Below are 22571 nucleotides of genomic sequence, written 5' to 3'. Positions count from 1 at the left end.
AGAGTAATGATGTGTTCTCTTTGACATAAATATTTTAGTTTACTGGGGGCTTCCAAAGTATTAAAAAAGTATGATTCACAACAGAAAGCAATGCTACACATACATAAAAATACAAACAATCCCAAATAAAGCAAAAAATCACAAACTTTCTGATAAAAGATGCTCAGAGTATTGATCAATTACTTTGGGTAAGGTAGGTTTCGCTGATCTGCTTAGTTTGATTACGATGATAAGGCCAACTAAAACAGCTACAAAACAACATGCAAACAGGTTCTTTGTGCCAGTTACATTAGTGTTACTGTGCAAGAGCAATAGTCCTCCACATGCTAGTAGATTAAGGGGTACTCTGAACCATGATGTGGCTGAAGTCTTTAGCTGGTCAACTTTCAGTTCTTTTTTCATGTCAGTCATAGCAGGAAAATACATACCAGATGCCAATTCAAATACTAAAAAGGCACAGAATGAAACAACTGGAAACTCATTGCTTGGGTGAGTTGAAAGAACGCATGTTAATACAGCACCAGATGAAGCAACAAAAATCCAGATCATCATCCAGCGAGTTTGCATCTTCACCAAATCTCTAAGAACTTTGTAAAGAGTACTACCCAGTAAGTGGCTCGCCATGAATGAAGCAAAAACCATTCCTAGGGGTGGGTGATGATGGTCCAACACCGGTGTCCAAAGAAACACAAACAAGCAGAGAACACTTTCATATAAGGCTTGAATGCAACCAATTTGCAGCAACTGTGGATTCCTGAAAATAGTCTGCAGACCATGGCAACAGGCTTTAAAAGTCTGTTTGTTTTTTATTGTTGTAATACTGCTTGGTGTGTTATTGTTCACTTTGCCAAGTGTCGACTTGTTTTCTGGACTCTTTTTCCACTTGCTTACAGCCAGAATGCATGAGGGAAGTAGAACAAAAATAGACACGATGGACGGGGCAACTGGAGAAAAGGTGAACACTTCACAAAGAAGGTAAGTTATTACTCCTGAAAGTACTGCAAAGAAGCTGTTGCCAAGAGATGATTTTGCAAAAGTCAAATCAATCCATTCTGGTGGAAAATCATGAGTAACCATATGGGAATCTACATACCATGCCTCTTGGGCACAAAATAGAAGAGAAGTTGCAGCTCCAGCAAGTAGTCTGCCAACAATCAGTACAGTGTAAGAAGGTGATAGTTTTAAAATGCATGTAAGTGCATACATTAATGTGGCCAAGACATAAACCCTGCATTGTCCATGCGTTTTGACAAAGTATGAAGCAGTGGAACCAAATGCAAGTGCAGAAACATATCCACACACATATATAATTGCAATTTGGTCTTCAACAAAACCATAATCAGAATATAGTTTGTACAAGTATGGTGCATTAAGCCAATCTCCAAAAATAACCAAATAGTAAATCAACAAGTAACCTCGTTGGAAGCTTAAAAACTGCGGATTTGTATTAGGGTTTTTTCTTAAAAATGTCTTGAGTAGTATTAGTAGAACAACTGTACTTGCACTTAATACAAAAAATGTCACAAATACAGTTGTTACCAGCATTGTTTCAGTGTGTAACACACAACGTGCTTCTCTCTTTAACTTTTTTATTACCAAAATAATTCAAACCTGCAAGGCGATCCTGTTAAAATATTTTCAATACAGTAAACCCAAATTTAAATAATAAATAACCTTTTGGTGCATGTCTATCCTACCATACCGAACATTATTTGGATTAGGGTGTGGGTTTGGGTAGGTTAAGCAATATTATTAAATAACTATAACTATACTTAACTCACCCGTCACCCTCACCCAATGACCCAAACACTAACGGACACCCTAACCCAAATATTGTGTGTTGCTTTGATGATCGTTTCAACGCTGTGGTAGTTTTCTAGACCAGCGCCAACATTTTATTTCCTACTATTGTACTGTAAAATAATATTGTTTTTCTACACAAGTTTAACAATTACTTCTAATTTCCTTCCCGTCCAACTTGTGACGTTTTATGTGTATTTTTATGGGCGCAATGATGCGTGACAATGACTGCGTTTGTTCGTCTTTTTTGCATGAAAGTGATTTCTTCTTTAAATACTGGCTACTGGAAAGTAATACTTGTTAATCCAAATGGGGAGATGGTTGGGATCCAATCTTTTGTGCACATTGTCAAATCAATACACGGCCTTTTTGTACACCTAATGTGCAGCATTTTAATCCGTTGTAATGTTGGTATTTTGTCGCAGGTGTTTTGTTGCAACATGCAGTATAAAGTTTTGTTTGTTTTGGTTGCGTTATGGCAATGTGTTATCGCCAACAGCGAGCAGGACTCTGATACCGACACTCAATTTGGCAAGAAAGACCCCCATGAGATACAGAATAATCCAGGTTTAGTATGGCCTGAACCTCAGGAATACTCCTCAACCGCTCAGGTGCATGTCTGCATATTTTAAGCATTACCGTAACTTAAAAAAACAATTTATATATATATATGCTGTGGATGTTTACTACCGATAAAATATATGTGTAAAAATCTGATAACAATACCAGTGTGTAGGTATTGTAAAATTAAGTCAATTATATTGGTTAATCCATAGTAATGTCAATGTTGTAAAATACTTTGAGTGAGGTTATTCTAAACCAGGGATGTCCAACCTTTTAGCAGAGTGGGCCGCATTGCCACTTTAAAAATTTTGATGGGCCGCCAAACCTCTCAAATTAAAGGGGTGACGTCATAAGTTACGTCATATCGTGACGTCATAAAACAATTTAACTTATAAACACCCGCTCTTGGAGAGTGAACTTATGCGCGAATATGCAAGTAATCTCGACCTTATTTATTAGTTTTATTATGGCGAAGCGCGAAAATTTGAGATTTTTCATCTTTGGGCTGATACATTTCCTTAAAACGGTCCGGAAACATACACATTTAGAAAAACACACTCTTGCTTAGCAGATGTGTGTGCACAAAGTGTTCGATGGATGTTGAAATGCAACATTAGACTTGATTATAGTCTTAGAAAAAACATAAGATTAGGCCTACATCAAATACTGCGCGTTCTACACATTTTGATGATAGTTGAAACAATTGTTTTTAATAGCTACTGAAAGTGACAATAAGTGGTGGGCCGCACGTAAATGTCAGGCGGGCCGCAATGCGGCCCGTGGGCCGCAGGCTGGACATCTCTGTTCTAAACAAAGTATAAGTCACACCCCAGTTTAAGTTATTATTATAGCAACTCACTTCCAAGCTAAATCTTTTGACGTATCAAACTTATGGTTCAACTGAATTAACTAAATTTTTCCTAAAATTACATTTGGAAAACAGCTGCTTACAAGATTGCAATTTGCATATTTTTAATTTTAGACATACACTGTTGCAGTGGCAGAATTTCAATTTGTTTCTTTGTCTCACAACTGTGACCTGTTAAAAGAAGCATTCAAAAGATACCAATCCATCATCTACTATGACGCTGTTAGCCAGAAAGCTGAATTAATGTTAGTAGAAACTCATATGCAAATTGTTTTATATAAATTTATATATATAAATGCAAAATATATAAAGACTAATAAAAACTAATTTGAAGCTTCTTCAAAGATCACAGTTTTGTGTTTTATTTAAAAATTAGACATGAATGCCTTGTATAAATTAACAGTTTGTATGCAGTACTGTGCACTGGTATATTTTTTTTGTAAAGGCCTCGAGATAGTACATCCATCAAAACACTAGAAGTTGATCTACAAGCACCATGTGAAATATATCCATCTGATCACATGAAAGAAAGCTGTAAGATAAATTTTATTCTACTGAAAATAGCTGTTTATTTAAAAAAATTGTACAACAATTTTTTTCGTATAGATTAATATATAATAGTTAATTCAAAACTAAATATAATAAAAGGCATATATATATATATATATATTTATATATATAATTTTGTATTAAATGTTAATTGATGGTAATATATAGATTTTTTTTTGTTAAAAAGTGTAAGTTTTATTATAACAGAATATATCCATACTGTTATCCAACACAACTTAATATAAAATTTTGATGGAAATATTTTTCATATATAAATTTTTACCACAATTTAACTTCTTTATTACTTGCCAATGCTTGCTTTTTAGTGAATAAGGCTTTTTTGGCCCAAATTAATCTATTTGTATATATATTTGTTAAATTGCGATTTGATAGATTTGCTTTCTGTAAGTCAAGAGTCAAGATTAGTCTCGACATCTGTCTGGGGGATTTTGAGAGGTAAAATATGAATAATTTCTAATTATTTATAAAATGAATGTCTTTTTTTAGCAGTTCAGGGTTAGGATTTTTTTTACCCCGAAATAGTTATTTCGCTGAGCATCTATGATATTTTTCAAAGAGAGATTTTGCATTGTGAAAATGACATGACAAAAGCTCATTGAATAAGAGTAGTTTTATGCTAAATTATTAAAAAACAATTTGGTAGAAAAAAAATTCGCAGACAGTTTTTGAATATTTCTGGCGTGATACTCGCCTGGGCGAGTTCTGATAGGTAGACACCCACCAGGGTGTATAGTGCAAATTTTAATTTAATCCAAACTTGGTACTTGTTTTTTAGCTGAACTATTTTTAGCATCACAGATATTATATGCTTAACAGTCACCATATTTTATATCTTAAAAGGATTGGAAACATTTTCTCAACTTCTTTGGGCTTCTGATTCAAACCAGGTATGAAATAAGCGATGTGAATAACCGATTTTTAATGCTACAGTATATCACATTTAAACTTAATATTTCTTTTTTAGATTTTAGTAAATAAGACAAGCATTTCAGATTTTCCACGATATGCTTATCGAGGCATAATGATTGATACATCACGTCATTTTCTTCCATTGAGCTCCATATATGAAACTCTTGTAAGATAATATATTATGTTTTATCCCTTTTTAAATAACTAATTAATGCTTTTGTTATTGTTTAACACTTACAGCACACTTACATAGTCATTGCTACTCTTTTATACCAACAGTTTCATATGTTTTTCCTCTTTTGTCAAGAATGTTGCCTTTGAATCTCATAATTTTATATTTTTGTTTTACCAGGATGCGATGTCATACAACAAACTAAATGTTCTTCATTGGCACATAGTCGACTCACAGTCATTTCCATATGTCAGCTCTGTTTATCCTAATCTAAGTATTAAGGTAATGCAATCATGATAAACATATGATACATACATCATTGTAAGTATTAACATTTAGAAAGATGAAGTGTAGTTAATCAGTTTAAAATCGTTTAAAAGTGCCTAAAATAGCTTTATGGTTTTGACTCTGGTGAAAGAGTTCAATATGTTATCAGTTCTGCTGGGTTGTTCTTTTTATATACGGAAACTGTCTAATTGTCTTAACACAATATCAAAAAGAAATTGTGGTATAATTTTAGAATTGCAACTTTATTTCTCAGTAAAAGCTGAGTAAGGATTTCTTGGGTTTAAATACTGAATAAATATTCAACATTTTATTATTTAAGCAATTTTTCTTTTGAAAACAAAATTTCTATTTAAAGTAAATGATAAATACATTTGTTTAGAAACTTTATATATTTTTTGGTATGAAAATAAATAAAAATTAGCAACATTTTTATTATTTATGCCTTACTGTAGGTTCTTGTAAATTATATCTGGTATTTTATTTTTTAAAACAATTTAATAATGCTAATATACTACAGATTTAACTACATTTCATTTTTTTTACTGTTAATATCCGGTATTTTATTTTTTAAGTAATTTAGTAATGCTAATATACTACAGATTTAACTACATTTCATTTTTTTACTGTTATTTTTATTTTTTTATTTTTTTTTTACTGTTAACATTTTTTACTGTTAATGTATGAAAAAAAAATATCTTGACACAATTTGCAGCCAATATTTTTTATTAAGTACAATAATTGGTAAAAATGACTGTTTTTAAACCTGTAGGATTTGTTAATACAAAATGTATTAAAAATATGCATACATTTTTTATTTGTAAATTTTTAGCAAATAAAAAAAATTTTAAATGTTTTTCTGTAGTTTGAACTTTTGTTGATTTTCAATTAACCACCTACCTGGTTCCTAGATTCTTCGTAGTTTGAATTGTGGTATTGATGAACTAAAGCAAGAATGTATGTTTTTTAATTTTGTATCTGTATATTTTTTAGGGAGCGTATGATTCGCGGACTCATGTCTACTTACCTTCTGATATTGATAAAGTTGTTCAATATGCCCGCTTAAGAGGAATCCGGGTAATTCCTGAGTTTGACACACCTGGACACACTGCTTCCTGGGGTCTGGGACAAACTGATCTACTAACTCCATGTTATGCAAGTGTGTTGAGCTCAAAATTTGTTAGTTCAAAATGTATTTTTGGCTGATATATACATATTTTTGGCTGTTATATACATTTTTTATCACAATTTTTTTGTAATACTTTTATCTAATATACTTTGTTTTAATTATTAAAAATGTTTTGTTTTTGTTGTTGTTTCTGTCGACAGATGGCAAACCTGATGGAACATTTGGACCGATCAACCCTACATTAAACACAACCTATACGTTCATCAAAAATCTTTTTACTGAAGTCAAAGGGGTATTCCATGACATCTTTATTCATCTTGGTGGAGATGAAGTCAGCTTCAATTGCTGGTAATGTTTTTTTTTGTTAAAAGAGACAAAAAATTGATTTGCTATTTAGCAACAGAATGTATAGTTTTACTTTATGTTGCTTTATGGCGTTTTCACATTGTCACACTAAACCAGAGATGGCAAACTACTGACAACAGTGTGACCCAAACAGATTTTCGGTGACCCACTAAGCTTTTTAAAAACAATAAAATATGACCAAATATTGTATAAAACAATACGTTTATCAACAAATATTTATAATAAGGTACTAATGGTAAAGCCATCTTAATATAATCTACAGCACTGGACTAACACCAAATTCGTTCATTACCATGAAAACATTTTACAAAGCTCATTGAATAAGAGTTGTTTTATGCTTATTAAAATTCTTAAAAAACAATTTGATAGGAAAAAAGTTCGCAGACAGTTTTTGAATATTTCCGGAGTGATTCTCGCCTGGGCAAGTTTTGATCAGTAGACACTCACCAGAGTGGCGAGTGCAAATTTTAATTTAATCCAAACCTTGGCACTTGCTTTTTTAGCTGGATATTGTTTATTACCATGAAAAGATTTGTAGCTCTGTTAACTTTATTGGTTCTACATATTGATGCAAACCCTAAGTTTGTTCTTAAAATTGAATCGGCTCAATAAACTTATGTATTACGATTCCTATATATTCTGGCTTTTTAGTAAAGTAAATGAAATCACTTTTCGCATTCTGCACGAACTATTTATACGTATGATATGTTTGCATTTTGATCGAATCTTTTCAGCCTAAAGGCACCATGCATATTCTGGAACTGTTGCGTTTTTAAATATAAGCATAACATCGGGAGCGTTTTCCTAAAATGGTTCAGTTACACCTTTTTTGTGATAATGGATGACGCCGTGTGGATTAAAATTTTAAACCAAACAATTGCGATTTACCCTCTTGGCTTCTTCTGAAATGCAAATAAACCAAATTTAATTACAAAATTAATCCAAGGTTGTTGTAATGAAATGGTTATAAAACGCACTTTTTGAAAGTAAAATTGTAACTTAAAATGTGTTACAGCCCACAGAGACCTTTGAGTTTAACTTGCGAATAGTAAAAGGTTGTCGACCCCTGTTTTGAAAACTTCCAACATCAGTGAGCAGTTGATATATTTTTCCTCTTATTCATATGGCACTTTGTCATAAGTGGAAGTTATAATGCATATTTGCTGTTGACCCGTAAAATGTTTAGTAAGCCACGTATAGCCAAAGGCAAATTTCTAAGTAAGTATTTCGGCCATCTATTTAGGGAATTTTAAATAAAATGTAAGGTACATTCAAAGTAAACGTCATTTTAATTTATACAATGTATGGCTTACGGGTGGCCTGCAACACTGTAAGTGGTGCAAGGGCCGCAACGAGGTAAAAAAAATCTTGCCGGTCGCATGCTGAAATTGATAACCAATGTGATGTGCTTATAAAGTTATAATACGATATAAAACAATGAATCGTCTAATGAGCTGAAATCGAAAATGCTGCTGAAATCCTGTATAAAGGCGTAAATCTCTAAAAAAAATTGCGTTTAGTTGATATAAATACCAAAAAATCATTATAAAAGGATACTTGCATAAACAACATAAAAAATTGATAAATCGCTCGAAATGACACCATTCGAAGACTAATTTAATCGAAATTGAAATTTTTGCCTGGCCTACAGTGAATCAGTTCTGAATTTTATAAAAAAAATACATTGTTAGGAAATCAAATCCGGACATAACCAAATGGATGAAAGAGCGCAACATCTCCGGCGATTATGCCAAGCTGGAGCAATTCTACATTCAGCAAGTCCTCGACATTTCAAAAACGATCGGCTACAGCTACATTGTGTGGCAGGAAGTTGTGGACAACGGGGTGCAGGTTTGTAAATATTATACGGCTCATGTGGAACGCCCTGATGCTATTAGGTTCTGTGATATTACATCAGCGAACACATCCAGAAATCAAATTTGCCCTTCGGTGTTCGCAAATACCTTATTGCCAATCATCAAATAAAAATATAATTAAAACATGAGAATCCTTATTCAACTTTATTTATTGTTCCTTTTTTTCCACAGTCGCCTATGGTACCTTTTGTTATAAAACAGTACTGGCAAGAGAAGGGGGACAGGACTTTTGTTTTGTAATTTGTTAATGATGATTGATTACTCGCCAGTGTAATGATTGATTACTTGCCTGCGTTTAGAGTTTGAAATTACTGCTAATGAGGCCTCAAATGCGGACATTTCGGCCATTTAAAATACCACCAACCTTACCCTGGTGTCGCACATAAAAAGAACCCAAACGAAACTTTATTCAATTCTAGAGAATAAGTATAACGTTTAGGCCAGTTTGGATCACAGACCACAGTGCTTATAACGTCACCAAATAAATTGTTAAAATGTATTTTAAGTGTCTTTAGAGTTTTTTGTGTTAGTGCAACATAAAACTTGTTGCTGTAAGCAGGGAATGCAAATTGAAGTGTTCGCGAAATATGTCGTATGAGCCGAAAATTCTAAACTTAAAAAAAAAAACCGAAAAGACCGAAAAAGTCGTTGGCTAAAAAAAAGTATTCAGACGATGATATTGACGGATTCAAGGGTAATTTAGAAACATATTACAAATATTTTTTTTACAAATTTATCTGCAAAGAATGTTTACATGTAGCATAATATTATATTTAATTCACTGGCTGTATTACACATAACGAGGATAATAAATAGAACGAGTAGTACTGATTAAATCTAAATCACTGAAAATCTGTTTTGGTGAGTCACATTTATTGTTTGAGCAACTAATTCTACTCTGGAAAAACTCGACAATAGGTTGACTTGTAAATAGAATTGAATAGAACGCCAACAAAGCAGTTTGACTTCGCTGTGATTCTTTAGGTCGTGGTATTTTTTCATTATTTACTACCTTCAGCCAATAGTGAAATTGACACTGCGTAACTAGGGGAGTATTTTAACAGTGTGTTCCCCTGTAGACAAGCACTTATTTAAATGTTAGGATCTACACTTTTGCGTTAAAAGGCATGTAAAATTGTTTGCAATGGTCATTTAAGGAAACCACGGATTAGCTCATCAAAGTCAAAAACCGAAGGTGCCTTTCAGTATTTATTTAATGGGGTATATCAAAAATATAAACCAACCCGCAAGGCCCTTGTATAGTACCGTTAAAGGCCGACTGATTTTAATCTTTATTTCTTTCTGTTGTCCAATTGTACCCAAGTTTTTTTCTTACCAAAGAGCACTGTCATAAATATCGTTTCAGGCTGATTTAAAATGGACAATGTTAGCACTTTTTTGCTAATTTAGGCATATTATTCATGCTGGCGGTTTTGTTATGAGTCACGATATTTCAGCTGTTAAAAATGCAGTGAACTTTTGGCCCAGTGTCGCTTAAAAATAAACTTCAAACGCTTGTAGAATAGGTAGACATCTACGAAATGTGTCACACAAGCTGGAGGTTTTCAACTTCAGGGCAATTGTTTTTAACTGAGAAGCATTTGGCTTACTCGGTAAAAAAAATTAATTCTATAATTAGGAGTTTGCCAATTTTAGGAAAGTTTACAATTAGGACCCCATTCTGCGCCAAATAATTTTTACATGCAGCTTAATAATTATATTCACAACGCTTAACTAAAAACAATGTGCTGCACTAAAAAAATGAGGAATACAGAAAAACGAGTACGACTGAGTTGAAATCTGTTTTGGTGTCCACATTTAATGTTTCACCAACATAGTTTGCTCTTTACATATATCATCGTTGCCTGCTGCATCCTGTTCTGCGAAAACTCACTTCGAAATAAGGCGCTTAAACTTACGGAGAAAAACAATATTAGCTTATGGAGAAAAACAATATGGTATAATTTAGGTCGGTGTTACATGTTTCCCTATATAGACAGGGTATAGCAACACAATGCCCTAATCGACTTTTTGGTGTACTTGATGTTCAGCAGCAAGTTACGACTCACCTTATCACATCGACTGGACGTAGCAGTTGAACGAAATGTCTTGTTTTAACAATTTTGTTAACTATAATTTTTAAACCTTTAAAAGACCGAATAGAGTTGAATTCTGCATAAAATTTGTTGCTTTAAAGTTTAAACCGTTTTTGCCATTTTGTTTAGGTTCAAAACGATACAGTTGTAGAAGTTTGGAAAAACAACCATCCCCAAATTGAAGTGGCAAAGATCACCAAAATGGGGCTAAGAACAATAATTTCTGCGCCCTGGTATCTTAATGTCATCTCGTACGGCCAGGACTGGCACAAATACTACACGTATGAGCCGTCCAACTTTATTGGTTAGTACTTTCACTCTTACTTAACTGATTTCAGCCGAAATTATCAACAGACTAGCAAACATGAAGTTTCTAAAATTAGTCCACCTAATTCGTATGAAGCCATTTCCTAAACAATATATCGAAATTTTAGTTAGTTAAAGAAGTATAAAAATACTTACATAACCATTTCTGTTTTGAGCATAAATTGGAAATTGGAGGAAAATACTGTAGCTTCATTCTAAGGGTTTTTTTACTACTAAAAACAAAAAAATCACTACGACATCTATATTAAGATTAACACAGAAACCTCATGCGTTATGCTTTATAAAAGTTTTTTTGTGGGGTAATATTGTACCAGGAGAATGAAGCATTCTTACCAGTTCACATTTTAACAAGAAAGCTCTACATTCTACAAAGACGAGAGTTCATATTTAACTCTATGAAGATCGAGATTACTTGCTACAATACTACAACAAACATATTGCTCTCTTAACAGGAACTCCTACACAGAAAGCTCTTGTAATGGGCGGTGAAGCGTGTATGTGGGGCGAATACGTCGATGCGACCAACCTTACACCGCGTCTATGGTAAACCACTTTATCTTCCCTTTAAATTTTAGCTACAATTACAAGAATATCAAACCTGAGCGATCTTTCTGTTTAAAATTAGGCTAAACGGTATATTTACGTTCTGACACATGTGGATAATGTTGTGAATTGTAAAAGCAAGCATTGTTTTTTGCGCAGGCCCAGAGCAAGCGCGGTTGCGGAACGACTATGGAGCAGCATCAATGTAAACAGCGTTGATGCCGCCTATCCCCGGCTCAATTACCACAGATGCCGTATGATCAGGTCAGTTGATGTTTTGCGACATTCTCGCCTATATTAAATCGAGTTAAATACGTAAAGTGACAAATTGGCGCAAACATCAATCACGCCAACACTTTTTAACAGAAAAACACCCCATATTAAACGATTAAGCGTAATTTGACTACTCAGACCTGGTAAAAACGTCGACCGCTTTGAAAATGTTGGCTTGGATGGGAATTTCGAGTATATGATGTTCACTCAAAAAATATTTTGAACAAATAAAAACTGTTTTGTGTCGGGATTACGGTTCTTCGTGGACGCCGGACGGGTTATCGAGGTCTAGTAACAATAATTAATTTGTCAATAGCGTTGGCCTTAATACCTGTTGGTAAACTTTATCAAGGGGTCTTTACAGTGAAGTGATACGTAGTTTGACACTTTTTGTTAAATTTAGACGTGGAATTGCAGCTCAGCCACTGTACATTGGCTTCTGCCCTCACGAATGGAAGTAACTCGTAAGGAAAATACAAAACTGGGCAATGTTATTGTAATGTGTACCAAAATTCATAAAATTCATTTTAATTTCTTATATGCAAGCAAGATGATTTTTTGGCAAATATTCTATGTGAGTGGAAAAATAGACGAATCGGCCATTCAAGATAAAAATTAATTAGAGTTTTAAAGACTGTAACTGGAATTTGTTCTTTTTTTGAAATTGTGGCACTTAGTTGCCAAATATCCACTTAAATTAAAAACAATTTGTTGTCAGAGAATTAATTATTTCGTTTTTCAGCTCGCCAAATATTTGTTCGTTAAAAATAATTCAACTCGATCGCTATATTCGTTTTTGCTTTCATTTTATTGCATTGACTGTTTTGTGTGGTTCGATTTTTTAAGATGTACCAAAGTAAAACGTGTTTGATGATGATACACAGTATGAAATAATAAGAAAACAGATCTTTGTTGATATGTTACGATTCTATTACCATTTTTTCTCAGGCAAAACGCGTGATTGATGATTCGCCTAGTCATGTTACAGTTTAACTTCACTATGTCCAATATATGTGTTATACTCAGTTTAATACAATACCGAATTACCAATCTAGCATATACAGTAAATTTTCTAAAACGGAAGTATTGCTATGAGGTCAAATATATTTAAATATACTTTTTTAGTGTCGAATGTGTTATGCTATCTTTATATGCCAAATACACCGCATGTTTTATTTTGATGAACAAACGAAAAGCCGTGATTTCGCTACGCGGAAGAATTGTATTTTATTAAATCCCATTTTTGTTTTGCAATAAACCTATTGATCACCAATCTATCATTTCGTATATTGACATAAGGTAATTTTATACCCGTTAAGAAAATACTGCTTTTAATTTCAAGAATAGTATTGATTTGTAAACAGTTTGAGCTTATCCCCTGATAAAATGAACATAAAAAATCGTCAGCTTCACAGAACAAGTGTTTTTGCCCAGGATAAATTGGGCAATAAGCAGTTTTTATATAGAAGTAGCCCTTGAACCTTGGTAGCATAAATTTTGCTTGTCCTGTACCGGTTTCATGGTATGTATTTTATGGTTCGGGCTTGTACTAATAAGCCTAATTATAAAACGGTCCTGTATACATTGTATTTAGGTGAAGGTATTATCGCCTTGTTTACTCCTATCTTTTTTGGCAAAACAAGATTGTATTTTGGCAAAACAAAGTTTGGCAAATGAAGAGTAAATTCAACAAATAACTTCGAGATCAGGTAAGGTAATACATCTTCACTCAATTAAGAAATGAGTTTGATCCGTTAAAAAACGATAAATCAGACAACTTGCGTAATATAAAAAACACCTTACGGACACACCTAACATAAAGGATTATCGTCACAATTTATTTTTATAACCTACCCGAGATCCTAACTTTAGTCTATATCACATTCGAAATGTTTAGGAAAGCAGAATATGTATATTGTTAATATGTAATGGCAGATAGCAGCTAAATCAGTACATATATATTTCCTAATGATTAGAGCAGGGTGGTCCAGGCCCGTGGGCCACATGTGGCCCGCGACATCATTGTTCGTGGCCCGCAAAGCACTGTTGAATTATTGCAATGCGTAAAGTTGAGAGTTCAATCAAATAAATCTAAGTGACCAACTAACAGTAAGCATACTGCAATTGTTTGGTTATGATCACATTTTTCCATTTGTACAAATAAATAAACCAGTTTTGCCAAATTAGGATCCAGTGGGTGGGGAAAAAACGTCTAAACTTTGGTCCTCGTTAGACAGGTTTGAGAAGCACAGTGCGTCCTATATGGAACTTTATAAAATTGCTGTTTTGCAAAAGTTCAATTTGCGTTTTTGTTTTCCGTCTTTCTTGTATGAACACAACATAAAACCCTATGTAAATTCCTATTTTTGCCACTTTAAAGTAAATGAGCTTTAGGCTAGCGCCTTGACCCTTTCCAAAATGAAATTTCAGCCAAATTGCTAAAAATTGTTGCGCGAAACAATATCGTTTTTGTAATTTGGCGATTGTGTAGTATGCAACACCCCTCTTTAAGCGCACTTTTTTCCCACTGTTATAACACTCAATTTCTTTTGCGCATCAGCAAGTTTCTGTACATTATATGTCTCTGACAATGCTTAGTGACGTCATTTTTAAACATTTAATGCACCGACTAAACGCATGTAGCTTGCTTTGTGTGGCCCGCAAAGAATGTGAGAAATATTGTGGCCCGCGATGCAGTCAACCGTGGACCACCCTGGATTAGAGAATGGACTTTACAGAGCTGGAAACCAAAATATACAAAAAATATATTTGTACCGCGTTCTCTAAAATAGCCTACCGGGTAAACATTCACTTCAATACCCTTTCACCAAACTATACCTATTTCAATGACTTGCGTGTTAAATAGCCTACTAGAGTTTTGTTGGCAACTACAAAACTAAAAAAAATATCTGCGTTTTCTATTTAATGATGAATTAGTTGATTTAAATACCGATGTGTAAGATTTATAATGAACAATAACGGGATAAATTTGTTACACTCAAGTTAAACGGTATTCCACATAAGAGTTTGTATGGAGTTTGCTGGAAGATCGACTTTCACGTATCCTAGATTCGCGTCCACAATGGCACCTTGGTAGCCTTCGTCTGCGATGTTCAGCAGCACAAGAGAAACAGTAGTCTTGTCTTCGTGCAAAAACGCTACGTACTTTATTCGTCGGTCGCTCGGACCAGTCATCTCGATACGCATAGATCCTTCTGGAATGAATTTGCTGTACAACACGGAAAACAGAATTAGTGTTTAAACCAGTACTACCCTGGGCACGTCTTTAACGGTAGTGTACGTTGGAAATAGTCAAACGACTTTTCTCCTGAATTTTTATTACTTTTATTTTTAGAACAAGTAACCTACAGTGACATGCTGTTTCAACCAGAAATATCGTAATTTTAATGATGCAAGTAAAGCTTGTAGGATATCAAAAATCAAATCGAAGTCAATAATGAAGAAACATGGTGTAAATAATGAAGAAACAACTAGAATAAACTAAACGTAACTAACAAAGAAACAAATAACGACTCATTTTCGACTTATTTTATATAACGGACCCACCTGAAATGCCCCATGTGGTAAAACATAGGTTGTTTATAGAATTCGTCTTCATCCTGATTGACGATAATTGGTGCGTCGACAAAATTGTTTGCCCAATTTGGGCCGCCTCCCTGGTCGAGAGCCAAGTTCCAGTCGACCCATCCTGCCACCCAATGGTTGAGATCCTAAAAGTAATTGGATCAGTTACGATTAAAGTTCTAGCCACAAAACTCCCTAAATTTTCTATAACCGAGTAGGCTACGACTACAGCCAATATAACATATAGTTTTAACATTTCGCTATGAGCAACACAGCGACTTACTTTGTCAAATGTCGATTTGACACTAGTTGGTTCACTAAGGTGGTACGAGGCCGATAGATCTCAGTATTGGGCACTTTAAACTAACACTTAAGAGTAATTAAATAGAATAAATATTTAAACCGAAATTCATGTAATTGTACGTTGCGTCACAACGAAAACGTCATAAAACCAGTTCCACTATCTCATGCGCCAATATGCAACATTAATTTAAGTCGAAAATGGCAACAGCACATTTGCGCATAAAGAAATTCATTCGTTAGTTTTAACTTGGCAAAATTTTTAGAAGGGTTGTAACATAAAAATACGTTATTAAATTAAAAATAACGTTATTAAAATAAAAAGACATTTAGTTTTGGGCGCTTGGTTCGTAAAATGTCTTTACCCATACGGCGGCTAATAATTATTAAACCGGTACGCTGTATTGGCAAATATATTAGAAATGTTGGAAACAGCCTGAATATTTCCCAACCTGTATAATGTCAATGCTATAGCGTTGACCGCGCTCCCAATTGCCGAGTTGCACTTTGTCAGGCACGAAAGGAATTGCTCCGGTGCACGCCTCAGTTCCGAGAATGAAAACGTCTGGAAAGAGGTCGTGGGTTTCACTCAGTCGTGTAGGGGGCGCAAGCATGTCCATGTACCTGCGACAAGACAGTATATATAACTACGCGTTTTGTCAACAGACATACCCATGTTAGTTTGGCCAAGTAGTTGACATATTTGTTGCAAAGATCTCTGACTTTTAATAAAAAGCCAAAAAGAGTTTCGAATTACGAACAAAGGCCACATACTTGTTATTGCATAACATCAACGCTTGCAATTATTGTGATTTCGTAGAGTGATTCTATAGTGAAAAAAACAAGCTTAGAAATCACCTATATCACCATAAATATTACACACTTATAGCATATAAACCGCGTAGCGCTGGTCAAGCAAAGTGAAAGTGCCCACTGCAGAGTTTTTTAATTAAGTGCTACAGTTTCGTTTCTTACCAATGCACACCGATGCCAGATATGTACTTAGCTGCATCTGGATCGCCGATTACTGTTTCTGCCCAAGCTGGGAAGAGTGGTCTTTGGTCGTCACCAATCATAAGTTTAAGATGACCGTGACCGCGTTCGTGCAAAGCGGGTCCCTATAAACATAAAATAGTGTCAAGAAGTCTAGATCGATGTGTTGCGTGGTTGCACTATTCTCAATCCTAATTATTTCCTTTAATTATGAATTAAAAAAATGAAATTAAACGCACATTCTGTCATTTGACAGAAATGGTAAGTATGTTGTCGAATATATCCTTTCCAATAAGACATTATACGCACCAGGTCTGTCTTGACAAAATCCCGCTGTTCTTCAGCCGTGAATCCCATGCAGTTAAAGGCGAAATCTTCGGCAAAACCATCAATTGGTTCGTTCTGTGCTGTTAACCCCCACATCTCGATTCCGTTCCTTTTATATGCTTCTACAAACCTGAAAACACAATTGATGATATTTGTAGTTTATACCGAACCTAGAGAGTTTATGAATCTTTTAAATAACGTTTCGCTTCTATTTAGTTTTAAATATTCACAGAGAGCTATTTATTCTTTCACGAATCGTATCGAGCACGCCTAAGGACGGAACTTGTTACTTTCCTTTTCAAAGTACAATAGTGAAATTCGTCTACAAAGCTCGATTTTTAATACAGCTGTCGTTTGATGCAAACATTGCGATACGTTACATTCGTTTTCAGATATTGCCTCCAGTATAAGTCATGCAAACTGGTCAGGTAAAACATTATGCATTGTGCTTATTATGCAAGTAAGGTATTATGCAAGTAAGGTATAGCATTGAAAGCATACTATTAATAAGTCGTCATAAACTTAGCCTAGTAATCGCTAGCGGTTAAATCCAATAAATTTAAAGGATATAAAATAATTTTTAACCCATACACATATAACTAACTTCTAAGACAATTTTTTTATGCGGCTCTAAGAAATACCCAGCTTACCTAGTGAAGTATAAAGCCCACGCCTTGTGATATTTATCGCCGGCTTCTCCTTTCAAAAAGCCCCCGCCATATAATGCACCGTTGGTTTTCATCCACGAGGGAGCGCTCCAGGGACTGCCAATAAATTTCATATTTCGAAAGTTCATCTCCATAGCACGCTTCATCAAAGGTATCTGTCGTATTTGATGTAAAATAACTATTTAGGCAAAGGCCAAATCAACAGAAAGGACATCATTATGCCTATATAAATACTTCAAACTGTTTTAACGAATGGGCCTACATAATAATGTGTTGAAGCTACCTTAAAGTTAAAATCTTCGTGAGCCAGCTCAAAGTGCTCCATTGCGTAATCTTCTGGCACATCGGCGTATGTGTAAAGACGGGTGGAAAAATCACAGCCACCCATCGGAACTCGGCCAACGTTATACTGCAGCCCTAAAGTGTTCCAACTTTAATTTGTTTATTGTAACGATGACGAATTTTAATTGTTTGATAAGGTCTGAACAAAGCCTCTATTGACGTTAAAGTTTTATAAAACAGAAAAAGCACAACAGAGCGACAAACAGAAAAACTAAATATAGCAATAGTGTTATACCTTTGATTAATTACAATAATGTTGAAACTTAGCTTTACAATAAAAACAAGATCCTTTACTTCTAGTTCTGCTGGGCAACCTTGAGGTGTATAAACGTTTCTGTGGCGAATTTTTTCAAAATGGTTGAATGGAGAGGAACATAAAATACTACTATTCAGTAAATCATACTTGTAAAAAAGTACAACAGATCTTACCAACTTACACCGCAAATCGTAAAGGTGGAAATTTTTGCCATTTTTGGGTGAATCACCACTTCTAGTTTAACGCATTATTGCTTTCCATCAAGGGCAGAAAGTTATATTAGCGACCACACGCTGTCCAGACTAGATATAAAAACATTTCATTACCTTCTGGCGAAAAGTATGACTTGAGAAGATTTTCTTGAACTTTTTTCGATAAGCTAAGAATATTGATTCCAGCTGCATCCGTGAATGATCCACCGAAGCCGATGATCTTTTGGTACAATGTTGCAGTGCTTCTGTCGATTGTGAAGTTAAGAGCTGCATGCATGATACACGTGTTAGTTGCTACTTTCCTGAAGAAGATTAATATGTCCTTGGCCTTGCACTTATTTAGATTATGTGCACCTCAGGGGATTACGTTTTACGTTAAATTCAAAATGTCTACCATAAAAAATACAATTTAAATGGATAGAGTGCTTGTCTAACATTTTCCTGACCGAGATGCGACGGACAAAAATTCAAGGTTGCGGTACTCAGTTCGGGGAGTTCTGTCTTGAAAAATAGAAAATTTTGTTTATAAAATAGGAAAAATTAGGTCTTACAGCTATAACAGACTTTGTTTAGTCAAAGCTTTTGGAGTTTCTCGTCGTAAAATGTTTTAACCATCATCGTGTTTATAGCGATATATTTGATCATGTTCTGGATACAACCAACTTTATAATTTAGGACATGCTTATATATCAACAATTAAATAAAGATAGGACTGACGCGGTAATTGCGTGCTTGTGGTGAGCTCCTGGAAGTCAAGGGTCCGGGTGGCGAACCTTAGACCTTTCTTGCTGCTTGTGTAGGCAAAGATCTGCTTTTTGCCAAGCGTAGGTGTATCGGGCACCACGTCGCAGTAGGTTGAGTTGCAGACGCACACCGTCGACTCCTCATCAAACTGGCGATGCGCGCAAGTCCGAATTGGCTGGACGTCGCCATTGTCTTTAACTAAAACATACACGCCTCCGTTGAAATTGCATTAGGTACAGATTGGAAACGCTCGACTTCAAACGATACGCTTGAAAAAGTTATAAAAAATTGCCCGTCGTTTCTCTATGGTTAAACCTTGAACAAAAGAATGCTAAAAAAATAGAAAAATAGTCGTTACCTAATACTAAACCCTATTTAATAAAAACCTCCATACGTTTTGATTTAGAAGGAAGAAATGGCAACATTTTATAGCGATTAATGCAGCATTTTATTTACCAGATAAATAATGCCTACGGTACACGATTTTGTGTATATTATCGGGAACACACAATAAGACCAGTGACGTGCGGTGAGGTTGCTAGATGGTGAGGCACAACATTTTTCGAGTCACTTTTTTCTTTAACAACCACAAAAACGGTAACGTACTAATAAAAATTACAAAAAAAAAATCAAAAACTATTCAGAGAGCAAAAACAAAATGATTAAAAAGTATAGTAAAACTACATTATATAGCAAACGTAATAATGACTACATCTTTTATGACGTAACAGTGCATGACATTTAATAGCGTGGCAAGCCTGTTATCGACTGTTGTGGTACTGCTGATAAAAGCACAAAACAAATTATTATTAAGTACAATATTTGTAAATTTTTGGGTGGCCATGGCCCCCCTGGCGTATTACAGCCACACATCCACTCCTTTTTTACCAATCTCTTTGAAAGTTGCGTGTTATTTTTTTTTGTCCAGTCGTCTGATGCAAAAGTTTTAAATTTGCAACAGGTCTGCCTTTAATTATGACTTCAACTTTAGAGATTTACACTACAAGAAGTCAATGTATACGTACTATGCGGGCATTCAAGCTGGACGAAGAAAGGTTTTATTGCTGGGACGTAACAATTGAGGCATGCCTCAAATCATAGCTAAATCGTTCATCATGTTTTCCGAGAGAATTTGCGAAAGAAAAAGGTACGCATAATGCAGTGTATAGCACTTATGCGATCTGAAGAGAGGCACTGCTTGGCGCTGCCTCACTTAGCGTATTTCAACGATTTTGACCGCGTGAACGCTTGATATAAATAACGCAACAGAAATAGAAGGAAAAAATAAAGCACGATTTAGGTATAGAAACGTAGATTTAACTTTTGCTTAATATATATTTTGCTTTGCCAGCTGTTGACAGGTGAGGCAGTGCCTCACCTGCCTCCCCTGACTGCACGTCCCTGAATAAGACCTAAAAAGCAACAATACCAAAAGCAGAAAAATCTATAAAACCATAGTGTTAGGACTAACGTCATAATAATGCCAAATACGCAGTAATATCCAGTACAGATTAAGATCAAAATCGTCTGAATAAGACCTAAGTCTGTCGGAATAAGACCTAATTTCATCGGAATAAGGCCTAAATTTACCGGAATAAGGCCTAAATACATCAGAATTAGGCCTAAATTCATCAGAAGAAGGCCTAAATGTCCCAAGTAACGCCCGAACCTGTGGGTAGAGGGTATGAGACGATTGGAGGCCTCGGTCTGGCATCGGCCGTTATGGTGACTACGTTTGGACGCCCTAGTTTGACCGGCGCCGTCAGGGCGCCGCTGTTTGGCACCGGATTTTTGGTCCTGTTAGGGGTTATTGGTGGGTAATGGGTGGGGTTGGAAAATGGGATAGTCTTGACATTATTAGGGGAGTTAGTGATATACTTAGGGTTGGGGTTTGGGGTTAGTTAAAGTGTTGTTTAGGCCTGATTTTGACTTTTTAGGTCTTATTCCGACGAATTTAGGACATATTCCGATTTAGACCGTACTCATACCATTAGGTATTAGTCCTATTTTAGCCTTATTCTGAAGTGTGTTTTATTCTGACGTTGGTGTTGTTTTTATCTCGGCCTTAATGCTGGAGTCCATATTATCGTACCCGTTTTTGTCGATTTTTAGTAGTTTTAATATAGGTTTAAACTTAACGAACTGTCGGTTGTAAGTTAGCAATTAACAGTCCATTAAACATTTTCGATAAACCAAACAATAGGCTATTTTTTGTAACAAAGAAAGTCAAGCAACCGTTGTGGATTATAATTTTAAACCTAAGCTTACCTGGGGCGTCCGAAGGCACAAGGGTCACAACGAGAGCGCAAATCGTCGTGACTATAACAATTCCAACTGCGGAAACCAAAAGCACGGCCTTGTTAACCATATTCACCAAGTTTATATAGAAATAGCCTTCTCAATTGACTACTAGATGTATTCCAAATACCTGTGCGGTGAAGGAACGTTTATGTTAATTATTAAAAGCTTTACCCTTTTTCTGCATATGTAGCACTTTGCTCGCGGGTGGCCTGATAAAGGGGTGATGCAGTTTGTTGACTTTTCCTGATTTATGCTTGTACAAACTCAGTGATGGGTATAGGCATATATTTACAAGTAAGGATTCACCAGCATACTAATCTCATAATAAAAACTTCAAACCTTGTGTGTCAAAATGCTATTATAAAAACTGTCAAAATGCTATTATAAAAAAGGGAGGAATCAAGATTTTTATTGATGAGACATGTATTTTTTGGAGAAGGCGTCACAAATACGTCCAAACGTGACGACCAAGAGTTGTTTAAAAACATAACGTCACAAAGCTATGTCTAAATGTAACGCCAAGGAACGATGGCCTGATCATTACCTCGTGCCTGGTAAATAGAGAATGTTATACAGAAAGTGCTAATAATGCCGAAACCTACTTAAAATAATATTTGTAGAAAAGTATCTAGTATTTTTGACCTTCTGTTTTTTTTTCAATTAGCCTACATGCACATGCGCTTAACATTTTACATGTGCATGTGTACATGTGCAAGAACAGTTCTTTAACCACTTTAAATCTTATTGTTTTACCTTTGGTGAGCTACAAAAGACAAGACCATTTATAAAAAAAACTTTTCCAAAATAAATATTAACAGTGGTGTTTGCTGTTTTACCTTAAACATGATCGCTTAACAGATGGCAATTTTAAGCCCCCAACACTTTCAATAAACAAACTGATTTATAATGAGATGATTCGACATATTTCATTTTTGCAATTCGCACTTCTTAAGTATTTGGCGCATTAGCCACAAGTTGACCAAGATGATATGGCGTCATAAAAAGAAAGAAGAGTGTAGAAAGAGAAAACTCCTATATATATATATATATGGAAGAGCCCAGGG

The 22571-nt window shown here is 34.9% G+C and overlaps 3 protein-coding genes across 3 annotated transcripts; 1 reads left to right on the top strand and 2 right to left on the bottom strand.

Annotated features, from left to right (window-relative positions):
- Positions 1-131: 131 nt before the first annotated feature.
- Positions 132-1891, bottom strand: LOC146168534 (solute carrier family 61 member 1-like). Its single transcript, XM_083390823.1, has one exon. The coding sequence runs from the start codon at positions 1543-1545 to the stop codon at positions 139-141; it is 1407 nt and encodes a 468-aa protein (XP_083246949.1). The 5' UTR covers positions 1546-1891; the 3' UTR covers positions 132-138.
- Positions 1892-2230: 339 nt separating this feature from the next.
- LOC146168533 (beta-hexosaminidase subunit alpha-like) lies at positions 2231-13056 on the top strand. The gene is made up of 14 exons (XM_083396726.1): positions 2231-2411; positions 3347-3477; positions 3678-3766; positions 4175-4237; positions 4643-4689; positions 4767-4877; positions 5064-5165; positions 6162-6327; positions 6498-6645; positions 8355-8514; positions 10766-10940; positions 11416-11506; positions 11666-11770; positions 12183-13056. The coding sequence occupies exons 1-14, from the start codon at positions 2241-2243 to the stop codon at positions 12238-12240; spliced, it is 1617 nt and encodes a 538-aa protein (XP_083252852.1). The 5' UTR covers positions 2231-2240; the 3' UTR covers positions 12241-13056.
- Positions 13057-14782: 1726 nt separating this feature from the next.
- On the bottom strand, positions 14783-21574 carry LOC146168532 (lysosomal acid glucosylceramidase-like). Its single transcript, XM_083386292.1, has 10 exons — positions 21475-21574; positions 19180-19404; positions 18577-18729; positions 17936-18069; positions 17635-17807; positions 16967-17114; positions 16640-16782; positions 16117-16288; positions 15347-15510; positions 14783-15008 (listed from the first exon to the last, which is right to left on the bottom strand). Exons 1-10 carry the CDS (start codon positions 21572-21574, stop codon positions 14783-14785), a joined length of 1638 nt encoding a protein of 545 aa, XP_083242418.1.
- Between the last annotated feature and the right edge of the window lie 997 nt (positions 21575-22571).

This window comes from Ascidiella aspersa, chromosome 1, assembly GCF_963924565.1.
Source record: "Ascidiella aspersa chromosome 1, kaAscAspe10.2, whole genome shotgun sequence".
NCBI lineage: Eukaryota > Metazoa > Chordata > Ascidiacea > Phlebobranchia > Ascidiidae > Ascidiella > Ascidiella aspersa.
The sequence above is the reverse complement of the archived record's forward strand: the minus strand, read 5'-3'. Positions and strand labels throughout refer to the sequence as shown.

Bases quoted from the DNA above. Each gene is read 5' to 3' on its own strand.
- LOC146168534 (XM_083390823.1), bottom strand. From the start codon at position 1,545: ATGCTGGTAACAACTGTATTTGTGACATTTTTTGTATTAAGTGCAAGT.
- LOC146168533 (XM_083396726.1), top strand. From the start codon at position 2,241: ATGCAGTATAAAGTTTTGTTTGTTTTGGTTGCGTTATGGCAATGTGTT. The intron at 5,166-6,161 runs GTAATGCAATCA...TATATTTTTTAG, and splicing joins ATCCTAATCTAAGTATTAAG to GGAGCGTATGATTCGCGGAC. The intron at 6,328-6,497 runs GTGTGTTGAGCT...TTCTGTCGACAG, and splicing joins ACTAACTCCATGTTATGCAA to ATGGCAAACCTGATGGAACA.
- LOC146168532 (XM_083386292.1), bottom strand. From the start codon at position 21,574: ATGGTTAACAAGGCCGTGCTTTTGGTTTCCGCAGTTGGAATTGTTATA. The intron at 19,405-21,474 runs GTAAGCTTAGGT...TGTATGTTTTAG, and splicing joins TGTGCCTTCGGACGCCCCAG to TTAAAGACAATGGCGACGTC. The intron at 17,115-17,634 runs GTAAGCTGGGTA...TTGTGTTTTCAG, and splicing joins TGGGCTTTATACTTCACTAG to GTTTGTAGAAGCATATAAAA.